The 14,738-nt window shown below is 52.2% G+C and overlaps 1 protein-coding gene across 2 annotated transcripts; it reads right to left on the minus strand.

Moving 5' to 3' along the window:
• Positions 1-2,946: 2,946 nt before the first annotated feature.
• On the minus strand, positions 2,947-12,869 carry RAC2 (ras-related C3 botulinum toxin substrate 2 (rho family, small GTP binding protein Rac2)). 2 transcript variants are annotated; one of them, XM_009289956.1, is made up of 7 exons: positions 12,657-12,869; positions 9,539-9,610; positions 7,708-7,825; positions 6,153-6,215; positions 5,353-5,512; positions 3,959-4,093; positions 2,947-3,206 (listed from the first exon to the last, which is right to left on the minus strand). In XM_009289956.1, the coding sequence occupies exons 1-6, from the start codon at positions 12,689-12,691 to the stop codon at positions 3,963-3,965; spliced, it is 579 nt and encodes a 192-aa protein (XP_009288231.1). In that variant the 5' UTR covers positions 12,692-12,869; the 3' UTR covers positions 2,947-3,206; positions 3,959-3,962. The 2 variants fall into 2 exon arrangements, with proteins under 2 accessions (XP_009288231.1, XP_019330378.1); XM_019474833.1 differs by lacking the exon at positions 2,947-3,206 and having other exon boundaries at positions 4,033-4,093; positions 5,349-5,512; positions 12,657-12,847.
• Between the last annotated feature and the right edge of the window lie 1,869 nt (positions 12,870-14,738).

Here is a 14,738-nt window from a genome sequence, read left to right on the forward strand (position 1 = left end):
GGCGGGCGCTTCCGGGGGGGGGGATGCCGGCAGCCAATGGGCGCCACGCACGGAAACACCGGCAGGAGAAGGAGAAGGAGGGGATGGACGACAGGGCAGGAGAACGGAGAGGAGCGGGGGGAGAGGCCGGGATGGAGAATAAAAGGGGGAGAGGGAGGTGCAGGAGAGGGGCAAGGGGAGAGGGGGAGCACAGAGGAGGGGAGGATGGAGGAATGGGGAGCGCGGTAAAAGGAGCTGGGGGCAGTGGAGGGGGGAGAGAGAGAAAGAAAAGAGGGATGCAGAGAGCAGCTGTGTGGTGGGAGAGTGGCGTGGCAGGAGGGGGGGACTCGGCTCGGCTCCCCTAGCGGGGGGGAGTTGTGGTAGTGCAAAGCACCCTGTGAATGCCCACGGGCACACAGGAGAGGGGCTTCCTGTTCCGAGGATCTTGCAGGCAGGACCGATGCTGCTCAGAGCTGCAGGGACACGGCAAAGCCTTCTGGCTGGCAAGATGCTCAGAAACCGGGGTGGATGCTGAGCACACAATCCCTTCTCCCTTCTGTTCTGCCCTACGAGCACCTCCATATGGATGGAGCTGAGGGTGGATGGGCAAATATTGGGGCTGTCTGTCTCAACTCTCTTCCTTCCCTGGCTCCATGCACAATCTCATGTCTTTAGCACTTTCTTTGGAAAAAGCTCCAGTTCAACAGCCCCAAACTCTTCTACCAGATTTCATCTCTGCTGCAAGGAGTGGATCCAGAAGAAATGGGGCAGGGCAAGAAATTAAGCTCCTTTGTGTAAGCAGTTCTCCCAGGAAGGAAATTAGGATTTTCCCATTCCATTCCCTGCACAAAGTGCTTCCTCGTAGTCCTCACCCCCTCCCCTGCCCTGCAGCCAACATCAGTGACTCCTTGTGCTGTGCAGTCACCCACTCCTGACATTTGGCATGGCTGTTATGAGCATTCAAGCTCCTAGGGCCAATTCCAGCCTTAACAGAAGTAGGGAGTATCTCTGTGAGCAGAACATAGCCAAGGTCTAAAACCTGGCCTTCCAAACCTGCTTGAGCAATTTTATGTCCAGCCAGTGCTGCTCAAAGGTGAACAGGTGAAGGCAGTACAGGGCTTCAAAGCTGTCAGGACGCCTTAGCCTAGATCTTGGCCACAATGCTGTCTGGAGACATGCAGGAGAGATGAGGGCTCACTGGGGAAGGAATGCCATGGGCAGCACCCAGTGGCTATCTTTGTCATGGCAGGGCAGGTATCTGCAGCACCATGCAGGGATCCCTGAGCTCGTGTCTTAGAAGAAACAGAGCCATGCAACAGCAGAGCTCTACCCAGACCAGCTACCCCTCGCAGGACTTGTTAGCATAAGCACAGTCATAGGATCACAACTTCCAGGTCCTCCAGCTCGCTTCCTCAGTGCTTAGAGTCCTGCCCCATTCTCTGCCTCAGCTCCAACGCGGTTGTGCAAACTGCTTGAATTGTGTTGGAAGGAGAGGTCAGCCTGTGCACCTCCACAGGTAGGCAGAGACATGAATTTTGTTTCATGCACATGGTGAGCCTCTCCTCTCTGCACTGCTGTACGTGATAGGGGACAGGACAGACTGAGAAGGTAAAAGCCAAGACTTGAAAACCAGAGAGGAAGTAATAACCCACTGGGAATTCACTGGTTTGAGTAAAGTTTAGGATGTTTAAGGGAGGCTAGATCCCAGTCTCAAAGGCTTTGTGTCCTTTGCCTTTCCACAGATATATGCCCACACCAGAGACTTCATTTCTGCTCTTCTGGACTTACATTGACACAATTTACGTTACCTTTGGATGGGGCTTGGGCAATTCATCTGGCAGCCCATGTGCAATGCAGACATTTGTGGAACTCGCTGCCACAGGATGTCCTCCAGGGTTGCTCTGGACATTATCAGTGGATACTGCGTCATATCACTGAATTAACTGCCTTACTCAGATCCAACCATGAATTGAATTTGCAGAAATTGCCCTGGCAGCAGTTTACCTCAGGGGCTTCACTGTGGTGGGTTGTTGCTGACACTACCCATGCACCTCCTCAGTGCAGGAAGCAGCCTTTGAAACTCAGAAATGGTGCTGCATCGGGGAGTGGTAAGCTGGCTCAACGCCACAGTTTCTCTGTGCCCTCCTAGGACTGCAGGATTTTGCGGTGCCAATCATTGCACCCTGAGCCCTCCTCCCTCCCGCAAGCAGTGGCAGTAGCAGCCACCCTGTAACACTTCTTACTCTCAAGTCCCTGCAATGCATCAGGAAGGCAGGTGCTCACAGCTGCCATATCCATAGTACCGCTGGGACCACTCTCCTCAGCTTAATTTTAGTGACTTGGAGGCAATTTGTCTGGGCTGGTGACTCATTCCTTGCTCTTTTTTTTCCACCCCTGCCCTCCCCCTTCCTGTTCTCTCTCTGCCTGTGCCTGGCAGTGTGAGTGAGTGCCAGTACCGATATGACTACCTGTGACGTGAGCTTAAAGTGTTAATGCAGAAATGTTTTGGTGAAAGGGTGTCCCCAGCAACCTGCAGGGGCAGTCCCCACAGAGAGGAGTCTGGGCCAGGGTGTACTGCATCTCATCTCTCTTTTGCACCCCAAAGCCTGCATCTCATCCTCTGTGTGTCTCAGAGGGGAGACAACTTTTCCTTTGAACGCATGGAGGCTAAGAAGAGGAAGGACAAAAGCCGAGGTGTAATCACTCTGTTGCCTTTGGCTGGCACACGACATTTGCACTTTACTCAGGAATGGAGGGGGGCTCAGCTGAGAACATAGCAACTCGGTGCTCATCTCTTCATCCTATAGCAGCTGGGGCTCCCCAGTTCCAAGCTCAGCGTGGCGCTGCCTGGATTGTCACTGCTGAAGGAGGGGCACAGCTGGCAGGTGCCTCCACCCCAGCCGTCCCGTTGCTCACTGCTTCAGGGCTGTGTCCCCCCGAGGTGCAACACATCACGGACATGGCAAGAATGTACAATCTGTTTATTGGGTCTTATTCACTACGTTGTAACCTCGGGGGTCAGTGAGGAAGGGAAGGGGCAGCTGGGGTGGGGTGAGTGTGGGGAAGTTGTGCAAATGGACAAACCAGTGCTACAGACCCACAACAGTCTTTCAAGCCAGCAGAAGTAAAAAGCGCAGTGACCGCCACAAGGTACTGAGCTCCGGGATGTTGGAGCCATCGCTCTCCTGCATGCTGGGCAGAGCCTGGCATCAGGGTGGGGCCGGGATCTGTAGCCAAAAACACGACAGACCTCGTGAAACCAGCTCAGCTATTTTCCTGCTCTCCCTCCCTCTGCCCTGGTGGTGGTGGTAGAACAAAGGGGCAGGGTCCCAGCTAGAAAGCTCTCACTCTTCTCTCTCCTCAGGCTCTGGCGAGCTTTGCCTCTCGTCCTGAAGCCTCTCTCCTCCCTCTGCTGCCTTGAGTTGAAGGGGAAGGGCAGGTGGGGACAATATGAGGAGTAAAGGAGTCCTGGGGGAGAAGCTGCTGCCTGCCAATGAACAGCAACACAAAAACCCCCTTGTGGTGAGCAGGGCCTGATAAGAGGAAGGGCCATTGGGCAACTGCCATGAATAAGGAGCAGTTTGTTGTTTTTTTTTTTCTATAGGCAAAGGCTGCCACTTCACAGCTCTCACAGCAGGTCATCCCCAGGGCAGCCTGGACGCAGTTCCTTCTGTGGCAGAAGGTGACGGACAATTCTTCTCTGTGAGGGCAGAGGTGGAAAATCCTGGGCTGCCCTGCACCAGGAGATGGGGGCAAACCTGCCCATGGGCAGGCAGCAAGGAGGGGGAAGTGGTTCAGGGGTCCATGTGCTCCATCATACCAGCAGTCCTTTCCCCAAGCAGGGCTGCTGTTTCACTCTCTCTCTCTGAGGGTAAACTATCCCACCAGGCACAGCAGGTCATAGGAACCCAGCAGCCCTGACCTTTCAGGAGCAGGAAAGGGCCATTGGTGTCATTCCCAGGGATCCTTTCAGACTTACTTGCTTAGAGGAGGCTGCATACTCGTTTCTTTGTCCGGGTGGGCTGCGGACAGAGGACTGCTCGGATGGCCTCGTCAAACACTGTCTTGAGGCCACGCTGCGTCAAAGCTGAGCATTCGAGGTATTTCACGGAGTCTGTCAGGAGGAAAGCAGGTGCTGTAATGGGGTAGAAGGGAACTGGGGTAGGCAGTGGAGGTACCCAGGAGTCTGCTGCGAAGGGTCCTCAGAAGAGAAGCATGCAGGAGGAATACCACAGATCGCGTCAAGCAGGAAGAGATGCATGTGCCTGTACGTTTCTGGCTCCCATCACCTCACAACCACAACACCCTCCTCCCTCAGTGCCCATTTTACAGTGTCCTGAGGCACATACACACCACCTAAACACTCCCTGAGTCTCGTCTTGAGATGAGGTCTCAAGTCTCCTCAGGCTTCAAGTGCCAAGCACCTCTGGTGGCATCTCAAATCACCTGGCACCTCCCTTTTGGGACTCTGTACCCCCAAATTCTCAGAGACCTTGTGCTGAAGAGCAAGGCATCTGGATCTTGCCTGAATTGAATAAACACAGCTCAGGTGATCAAAGCCATTAAGCATCGTCAGGACACACTTCACTCACTCGGGCAGTCTTGACTTCAGGGCAAAGCTTGCCAGCTGTACAAGACCAGGGTTTGCCTATTCTCCACCCTTGTAGCCAGAGCAGAGCCATCGTGTGAGGCTGGCTATGTTATCCTGGTCGGACACCCTCTTCTCTGAACTCCTGGTTGAAAACTTCTCCCTCAAGCCGTGTTTCCCACCCTCTCTGCTGCCTCTGCGTGCTGCATCTGAGAAGAGAGATTACCTGGAACAGGCATTTGTGCTTGTCCCGAAATACAGGAGGGAGCTGATGCCCCTGAGATGAACGGTGGGGTGAGACACGCATACCTGGGGTTGCATGTATAAGCCCCGGTAGTCAGAGGCAGGGACAGGAAGCTGCAGTTGCAAGTCTTCCTGAGAGATGTTAGAAAACTCAGTCTTCCGCCTCTTTCCGGATGTGGAGGAGAGGCCTCTGCCCACAGAGCAGCTGTGGCTTTCACAGAAAAATATTGGCCCAGATAGAAATAGCAGAGTAAAAGGGGAGGGGAATGTGCAAATGTATATCTCTGTGTGTGTGTGTAGGATGGTGGCCAGAGAGAGGCAGAAAACAGAGGGCTGAGGGGTTGAGGCTTCCTCAAGGAGCAGACCTCCTTCCTGAGCCTCCTGAAGTGCATTTTGTCCCATGACCTTTGATGTGACTTCCTGTGTCTCTCTGAGATACCACTGTGAGATACCTCTATGAAAGCTTCATTAGGTTGAGGGGAAGCCCTTATCTTCTGCCTTTCTCCTTTCAGTAGGTCCAAGATGTTGCCCCAAGCACATACCGATTTCCTTGGCCAGAGCAAGGCCCTGAGGATACGTGATGGGGGATAGTTTCTTCTCCTTCAGCTTCTCAATGGTGTCCTTGTCATCACGAAGATCCAGCTTTGTGCCCACAAGGATGATGGGTGTGCTAGGGCAGTGGTGCCGCACCTCGGGGAACCACTAGCAAGGGAGCAAAATGGCAAAGATGTGAGAAGAAGTCACACATACAGGCATGCACAAGGGAACAAAGAGGCACCCCTGAAAAAATGTCAGCAAGATAGCTAACACCCTGTCCTTCCTCACAGCCCTTCCATCCAGTGTTGGGCACTATAGCCTGGCCCAGACCAGCCCCTGTTGCTGGGTCCACAGGCAAAATCCCTGACATGGAACTCAAATTCTGTTAAGCAAAAGCACAAGCTGCTCTCCACCCTTCATGGCTCCCTGAAACCCAGGGAGGAAGCTGAAAGTGGTAGGAAGGAAATACTATGTTGTTCTCCTCTCCATTCATCTCTCCCTTCTTCCCTCACTTCCCATCCAAAGGCTGTGGGTACCTGCTTCTCATATCCTATGGACTGCTCCTGCGTGTCTGTGCTGGGACAGCCTTGGCTGAAAGGTGCCATCAGAACATAAGCCTGTGGCCTCATAGCTGTCTAGCCCAGCCAGATGAATACTAGCCCTTTAATAGGGTTGGCTGCCTTCTTTGAGATGACCCAGAAATAGACGTCCTATTAGCAGTCTCCACCCACAGTCACTCTCTTTGCAAGATCACCACCAATCTCACCCTCCTCAACTCCTGAAGGACCAGGATACTCTGTCTCACCTTGGCACGGACGTTTTCATAGGATGCTGGGCTGACAAGGGAGAAGCAGATCAGGAAGACATCCTGTAGGCATACAACCATGGTGCAGAGTTAGGATGAGAGCATGGGATTGCATGACAAGAGGCAGGGAGGGGAGAGCAGAGCTGGGTGGGCAGCATCCTCCCTCTGCAGCAGAGGGTCATGCTAGGGAAAACTGTCTCTCATGATGTAACACAGTCCTAACTGCTGCTTATCGCCTCTAGAGGAGAGAAGAATATTTGCTCCCCTGACTCATGGTAACCATAGCCACCGTTATCAGAAAAGCCAAACGTTTAACTATGAGGATGGGGTTTTTGCGGTAGGCACACTCATCCTCATGGGAAATGGCCTGACAGCGTCCTGCTCGTTTCTCACAGCACACCAGAGAGCTTTCAGGCCAGAATAATTTTGCCTGCTGTTGAGACAGAGCTAGGCTCAGCCCAAAAAGTGCACACGCAGGACGCAAAAGAAGCAGAGTCTCAGTTATCCACATAAGCACTTCTCCTCGGCATGGCAGAATTTAGACTTCCGTTAAAAACAAAACAAAACCAAAACAGCTCTTCAGGATTATATTTCTTTCATCCAACTCCACCTAGCTAGAACAAGGGTGTCAGGCCCAACCTATCCATTTCCATACTTTTACAACTGTCAGAGGCAAGTACCTTGGAGTACATCCAAGTACCTTGGAGAACAGTCCCTCCACCTATCCTTGGGATGTATCCCAGGGTGGGTGCAAACATGTTGTTGACAAACGCGCCTGCTTGCACAGACTGCAGAAGGAGCCTAGGCAAGCAGCTTACAGCAGGTGTCTGACTTTTAGGTGGCTGAACCTGGCTGAAACAAGTAGTGTCCTCAATTCCTAGCCCTTTTTGTTGCAATGGCAACCTTCAGACCAACGCCTGAGGCAGCAGGGTCTTTCTGAGCTTGCCAAGAGGCTGCTTGGAGCAACATCCTCCAGGGAAGGTGATCTTGAAACCCTGAAATCACTCTGTCAACGTGGTGAAAAACTGGTGAACACAGTATCTGAGGAGAGGCATCCATTTGCTCTGTTAGAGGCTTGGGCTTAGTCGAGGCATCAGCAGATCAAACACATGTCCACACATCAGATCTTTTTTAAAAAGCAGAAGCCAGAATAGCAGGGTTCACAGAAATGTGAGAAGCTCCTGCCTCAGCTCCTAAATTCCCTGAGCCACTTCAGCTTCACAAGGGGAGGTTTTTTTTACCAGGGCTGTGTAGGGCACCTTTCCCACACTGAAATCAGTGTCAGCTGGACTCATAAGTTTCTTTGAATATCTCACTTTTCTTGCTAAGTTATTCCAGTAATAAAGTTTAGATAAAGGTCCAAAATACCCTTAAATGTCTTTTACCTTTAGGGTTTCAAGGCACTTGTATATCAACAGAGGTATTCCCAGAAAAGGGCAGAGAGAGATGGGAACAGTCTTGTCACTGTGTTATGACAAATGTTGATTTTTGCAGTGGGGGATGGAGGCGTATCTGAGGGAGGAACAAGGGAGGAGGGGCATGGAGCATCACCCACCGTCTGCGGGTAAGAGAGCGGCCTCAGCCTGTCATAATCCTCTTGTCCAGCAGTATCCCATAGCCCCAGATTTACAGGCTTGCTGTCAACCATCACATTGGCTGAATAGTTATCGAACCTGAAATGCAGAGACATAGGCCATGGCTCAAATAGGAGAAGAGGGAGCCCTTCCAGTAGTGTAGGTGGGGTTCACTAGGTGTACCCCAGAGCAAAGGGTGGTGATTGTTTTTCTCAGCGCACATGAGTGATTCCGGTTTCCTGTGAACCTCTACCTTATGGACTTCCCACTCAGCATCAACCTCTTCCCCATCACCCAGCTGTCCTGGACAGGTGCCTGGCTGCAGCTCCACCTTTGCCACCATGCATGCAGATCCATAAACCCTTCAGCTTCCCACTTCTTTCCCCAGTATCCTTCCCACAACTGTGTCTGCTCTAGCCAAGCCCCTGTCTTTCTTTTGTGCTCTAAAACCCAGCTTTCTTCTTAAAAGTGAAGAAGAACCCATGCCTTTGTAGCTCCCCCAGAGCCCTGCACTCCTCAACACCCCTGCGGGAACTGAGGCCAATATGCCAAGGTGTGTCCCCTTACTCTTTGACAACGCAGCATGAAATATTTGAGAACAGCTGTCAGGATTGCATGCTTGGGAGCAAAGACTTAATGGGAAAAAAGGATATTAAATGAATAGAGATGTTCCTCCCCTTGTCCTAGAAAATTTTATTTCCTGTTCCTTTTGGTATTTTTTTTTTCAGGCTGAGGTGAGGGAAACCAGTGATAGGAAGGAACCAACACAAAGACCTTGGGAATGTGCTCACGGCATACACTGTCATTGTAAGATAAGCCATGCAGTCCAGGAGCACAAAATGGCCTCCTTTTCATGTCTCTGGGCACAAGCCTCAGACAGGAGGAGAAATGGTGTGTGACACATAAAATGCATAGCCACTTCATGGCTACATGCTAGGAAGGGATGGTGTCGTTCCACAAACCAGCCTGAGAAAAGATGGGTTCTTGCTGCCGCAACCATTTTTTGCAATGTCCGTTGCAAATTGGTCTGGAGAAAAAAGTGAGGCTCTGAGGTTTTCCTGCACCTGTCCTTCCCAAGGAAGCTGAACCTGACCTGGCAGTCTGACACACTGTGCCTAGCTCCTTTTCCCACGTCAGGGAGTGTGTAATCATACTCCACATCCCAGTGGTGTGGTATGAGTACATGTGGTATGCATCCCCAAACATATCCCCATGCACTGTGGGGAGACAAATGCATCTGACCACTCAAACTAAAGCAAGCCTAAGCTTGCTCTGTATTCCAACAGTCTGCAGGTCTGTCCCAGCCTCACGCATACATCCGCTGGATTTCATAGTGCATTCTATGAATGCGCTCTGGCACTGAGCTGAACCCTGCACTCTTACCATCAGGGTTATCAGTGCCTGCTCCAATGACAGCCGGTGCCTTGGACAAGGAAGGAAGTGGGGACCCCTGTCCATCCAACTGCCTTCTCTTGGGTCTGGCCCAATTTTTGTAGCCTGGTGCCTGGTTGTTTTGCCTAGCAGGACCCCATCTACTACTTGAAAACTTAGCAGGCAGATAGACTCTTGGGTTGGTTTGTGTCCCCTAAATTTCCCATTTATACCAGGGTTTTATAAGGCCACTTGTGCTTCTGGTGAAAGGTGACAGATTGGAAGCATAGAGGCACCTTCGCTGGTTTGGCAGCCCTTCCTCTGCTGGCATGGAGATTGCAACCCTGCCTTCAGAGTGCACAACAAGGGGTTTCTACACCCCTTTGCATCCTGCTTTCCATGCCTCCCACCCACACCAGGACCTGTTTATGCTTTACTCACACAGTGGGGATGTATTCTCCTGGGAAGGCATTGGTGGTATAGCTGATAAGGAGACAGGTTTTCCCCACAGCTCTGGAATAGAAAGAAAAAACAGCAGGAAGTCATGGTAGTGCAGGCAGTCTTGCTAGGGTGAGATGGGGATGGGACAATCCTTCCACACCTCTAAGCTAGACCTGTCAGGAGACTCCTCGAAGCAGAAACGCATTCACAGGACCAGACAATGCATAATCATAGGTTAGACAACTGGCAGGAAGAAAGACAGGATGTCACCCAGAAATGTTTGTTGTCTTTGAGCACGAAGGCTTGTTTTTACGGTCTGGTACAGAGATCACTCAGCTAAAACACATCCACTCTGAGATGGAGGTGAGAGCCCATTTTCCAGTGCATGCACAGTGCTGTGCGCTCACAGCCAGGGTAGGTGTATTGATTCGGTGTGGAGGTGCCATGACAAAGCTGCACAGCCAGCTACAGCCCCTGAACACAGGCACTCCTGCCTGCTTCTGCAGGCACTGTGGCCAGGGGCTGATAGCACCTCTTCTGGACTTAGCCACAACACCTTCCAGTCTTGCCTGTCTGCAGTAAGCTATAGCATCACCTGCAGAGAGATCTGTAAGCAGCCAGCAAGGTGCCTCTCCCTGTAGCTGACAGAGGCTGCTGGTGGTGTTTCTGAGATAGAAGCTGGTGCTTCCTCTCTCCTCAGCCTCCCCCACCTCCATGCTGCAGCAGGGTGGAGTGCAAATAAGCCAGGGTAGCAGCACAGTCCAGACTGGGTGAGAGCATTGGTGTGAGGGAGGTGGGAAAGGGGGCAGTAAGGCTGTCAAGGGGAGGAGAAGGTGGTGTGGGCAAGGTGAAGCCTGTGGTGAGGGAAAGAAGAAGTGGAGAGAAACTGGAAGAAGATAAAGCAGCCAGGACAAGTGTGGGAAGGAGAATTCTTCTCCTGCTGGGCTGCTATTTCTCAGGCCTGTGTGGCCTGGGAAAGTCTGGCCATGTTTCAGTTACAGCATGTGTAAAATGGAGGTGGTGAGAGCAACCCGCCTCATCAGCCTACGAGCACAGCCACAGGATGAGGGAGATGTCTTTCCCAGGTGAAAGGCTGAAGTCCCACTGCTGAGGATGCTCCAACCATCCCAGCTGTACCTGCAAAGTCCCCTGCTGCAGAGGTGCAGCCCTGCCTTTTTGTGTGCCCTTGACAGGCACAGCTGGCATCTTCGCCCTGGTCACAAGGCCCCTGCCTCAGTCACTGCACTGTGGGGCAGCTGAAGAGGAAACTGAGCTCTTCGGTGTGCTCTGACACTTGTTTCTTCCTTCTGCCACCTCCCTTTCTTAGATCCTCCTCTCTCAGTCCCTTCTCTTTCCCCAGCTCCCTTGCTTCCTTCTTACCATAGAGATATTGAGGGAGGGCCATGGAGGCTTCCTGAAGCTCTACAGGTAATGGCTCAGGAGACCTACGGGACTGTGGGTGGGTCAGTCATGGAAGGGGGGATGGTTCTGAATTAGTGTGGTTGAACAGAGGGGAGCACAAAGGGTCAGTGAAGGGATGAAGGTTACAACAAAGCTATTGAGAGAAGAGGTGAGGTTAGTGGCACCTGCAGGTTCCTGGGACTGAACTCAGGGAGTGCTAAGGGGGCAGTGATATGTGATGGATGGGGCTATGGGGCCAGAACAGCTATGGGGCAACATGAGGGGCTTAGCTGAGTGACAGCAGAAGGTCCTGTGGTTGGTGAGGTTGAGCCAAGGGAGGGTGACATGGCTGGTATAGCTGGGAGGGAGGTGAAGGGTGGTGAACCAATAGCTCAGAGCGATGGGGGGATGACTGGACTGCTGTGTTGCAAGATGGTGAGAAGGGAGGTGCAGTGTACAGAGAAGCTAAATGATGGGACAGAAGACATTTAAGAGGAGTTGCGGTCAGAAGGGTTCAGAGCAGGACGTGTTGTGGGGTTAGCCACCAATATGAGGGGAATGCTGCCTTGAGGGATGGCTACAGAGTTGGTGCAATGTGTGAGGGGGAAACTGGGGGGTTAACAGGGCAACAGATAAATGCCCAATGGAGTTATTCATCCAGCTCTAGCTTGCAGCCTTCAGGGGACTTTTATTAGAGGTAATGGTGTTTATCTGGGGCTCTGTCCTTCCTTGTCCCTTCTCCCCGTCCCCTTGCCCCAGCCCCTGAGAATATGTCTAACATGTACTGTTATGTTTGCAGATGTCTTCTTCCCTGGGCGAGTTTTGAAGGAGGAAGTGACTGTGGGGAACAGGGCTGCTGCAAATGTCTCTTCATCTGCTACCTGATAGCTGCCCCAGATAACAGTCTGGCCAGCTCCTAGCTGGGAAATGAATTAACCTACTCCGTGCCAAATGTGGACGCTCCTCCCCTCCCTCCCCTGCATCTACTCATCCCACAGGGCAAGAAGAGGCCCTGTCCACCCCATCCCTCCTGCCCCCAGCAGTACTGACTGCTTCACTTATTGATGGCTTAGATCGGGCCATTTCCAGGGATCACAGGGCATGGCCAGTGGTGCCATCATGCTGTGAAGGCAAGGTTGTGTTACCTCCCACTCCCAAAGTGGCATACACTTGTGCCTATCTCAGCAGAAAGAGCTCCTCCTTCTTGTCCCCACAGAAACCCCTTGCCAAACAGTCTCCCCACATCTCGATACAGAGATAATGTGCTGAGAAAAGCTGAACACAGAGCTACTGGTGGACATCTCATCAGGACCATAGTGCCGTGCCCTCTCCCAGTCAGTCCCAGTGAGCAGATGGCTTTCACCTGCAGGAGAAAGTCATTCACCTGCAGGAGAGCACTTGCACCTCTCAGGTTTTAAATCTGACTCCTGCCTACAGGTTGAATCTGGCAGCAACACCACCACCTCCTGTGCGTGGGACAGTCCTGCTCCACTTTCCATGCCCCTTTTGCAGATGCCCTTCAAAATGCACTCTTCCACACCCTTCCCAGAGGAAGGTCCCTTGCCCTCGGGAGAGAAGGGCGAGAGAGAGAGGGAACGCAGACTGCAGGAGGTCAGAAGCAAAGCTGGGGAATTTTCACCAAGCAGCCACCTTCTTTCTTGCCCCTTGTCACCGCCCCTCCCTCCCTGCATCCACAGCAAACCAGTGGGGTACCTACCCATCTCCCACCACGACACACTTGATGGCTTGCATGGCTCTGGACCCGTGGAGGAAGACAGCGCCTGGGGCAAAGGAAAGTCAGGCCAAGGCGAACAGCAGGGAGAGACGGGCAAATTTGGGTATCAGCCCTTGCGCTGCAGTGAGCGGCAGGTTGCAGGGAGGGAGGAAGTGGAAGAGGGAACTTTACTCGACTCTAACCCTCCGGTCCCTCCTCCCCTCCCACCACAGCAGCAGCTCTGCAGCCGAGGCCGTTAGCTGAAGGCGGGGCATGCATGACTTCATGGCTGGGATGATGGCTGCTGTCATTTTTTTTTTCTCCCCGCGTGTCTCACCCACTCCCTTCCCACCCCATCCCAGTGAACAGCTGGGGGCACCAAACTGCTTTTACAGGGGAGCTGAACAAGGGTTAGAAGAGGGATGAGAAAGTGGAGGGGTGGATCTCCTCCTCCCTCCTTTATCATCCAAACTTTGGAGAAGATGTCAGCAGGGAAGGGAATCTGAAGTGGGAGTAGTGGGGTGATGTGGGGCAATGAAGATTTTTCAGGTCTTCCCAGTGCCCCTGAGTGACAATGGCAAAACATCACAAGGAACAATGTTTTCTGTGAAGGCTGAACAAGGAAGTTAAGCAGCCTCTAGGAAGAAGCAGCCACCCCATGGCTGCTCTATCCCTCCTCTCCTGTGGTGATAAGGTCCTGCCGCACTTCCCCACCTGCCCAGATTACTAGTACAAAGTATTGTGTTAACCTGTGTGTTCACCATGAAGTGGAGCAAATGCATCAAGGGATGTAATGAACTGTTTTCTCTCCCCTGCAAGTACTATGAGAGCCAAGACTGGTAGCTGAGATGAGCCCTTGCAAACCAGCTTCTCCCTATCCACCCTCTCCCCTACTTCTGTGCAAAAGCAGCCAGTGGGAGCTGCTGCCAGGCCTCTTCCATCTTGTCATAGAATCATAGAATCATAAAATCACAGAATAGTTTGGGTTGGAAGGGACCTCTAAAGGTCATCTAGTCCAACCCCCCTGCTGTGGGCAGGGACATCTTCAACTAAATCAGGTTGCTCAGAGCCCCGTCCAACCTGACCTGGAATGTTTCCAGGGATGGGGCATCTACCACCTCCCTGGGCAACCTGTGCCAGTGTTTCACCACCCTCAGCGTAAAAAATTTCTTCCTTGTATCCAGTCTAAATCTACCTTCTTTCAGTTTAAAACCATTGCCCCTTGTCCTGTTACTACAGGCCCTGGCAAAAAGTCTTTCTCTGTCTTTCTTATAAGCCCCCTTTATATACTGAAAGGCCACAATAAGGTCTCCCCAGATCCTTCTCTTCTCCGGGCTAAACAACCCCAGCTGTCTCAGCCTGTTCTCATTGTCCTCAGAAGATAAAAGAGTTTTAGAGCTAAGCAGCAAGGAGAAGAAGGAAGCAATCACCCTAAGAAAGAAGAGACAAGGAGCAGAAAGATCCCAGGAGACTCTACTGCTTCCTTTCCCTTCTCGAAATGAGGGTCTGCCTCCTCTTCCTTCCTTCTCCTCCCATGCAACGCTAAGTCTGGAAAAGTGCGTATGTGTGCATGTCTGTGTGCTCCAGCCTGAACTGATGAGTGGATGGGCAGGAGATGCATTTTATATAAGAAGGGATGTGGTGACACAGGATTAATTAGAATTTCCAGGCTTTGTCAGGAGGCCAGTTAGACCAAGAACAGTGGGTTTTCAGCTGGGATGGTCCTGAAGGAAGGAACTCTGAGGGAAATTGTTTCTCCAAATGTTGGTGACCTTTGCACTGCTGCAGCCATGGGAGGCTGTTGCAACTGACCTGCTCAGGAGGAGACCTCTCCCATCTGTCACGCAGCGCTGGCCGCAACCCAGAAACCTTCAGCTGTGGAATGTTTCCAAGTCTTGCAGCTATTTCAGAAGCACAAAGCAACCAGCTGTACTAGGTGTTCCCTCTGTGGGTGGTAGGGAAGGGGGTGGAAGGAAACCCACTGGCTCCCCTGCAAGTGAGAGCAGGAACAGGCCATGGGAATACAGGTCAGAGAGGGACAGAAGGGAGAGTGACAAAGGCTGTTACAGGGAGAGCAGCAGCAGG

The sequence above is a fragment of the Aptenodytes forsteri genome, unplaced genomic scaffold, assembly GCF_000699145.1.
Source record: "Aptenodytes forsteri isolate BGI_AS27 unplaced genomic scaffold, ASM69914v1 Scaffold284, whole genome shotgun sequence".
Taxonomy (NCBI): Eukaryota; Metazoa; Chordata; class Aves; order Sphenisciformes; family Spheniscidae; genus Aptenodytes; species Aptenodytes forsteri.

Bases quoted from the DNA above. Each gene is read 5' to 3' on its own strand.
- RAC2 (XM_009289956.1), bottom strand. From the start codon at position 12,691: ATGCAAGCCATCAAGTGTGTCGTGGTGGGAGATGG. The intron at 7,826-9,538 runs GTGAGTAAAGCA...TCTGCATTTCAG, and splicing joins GGAGAATACATCCCCACTGT to GTTCGATAACTATTCAGCCA. The intron at 6,216-7,707 runs GTGGGTGATGCT...GTATGCCTACAG, and splicing joins CGCTCTCTTACCCGCAGACG to GATGTCTTCCTGATCTGCTT.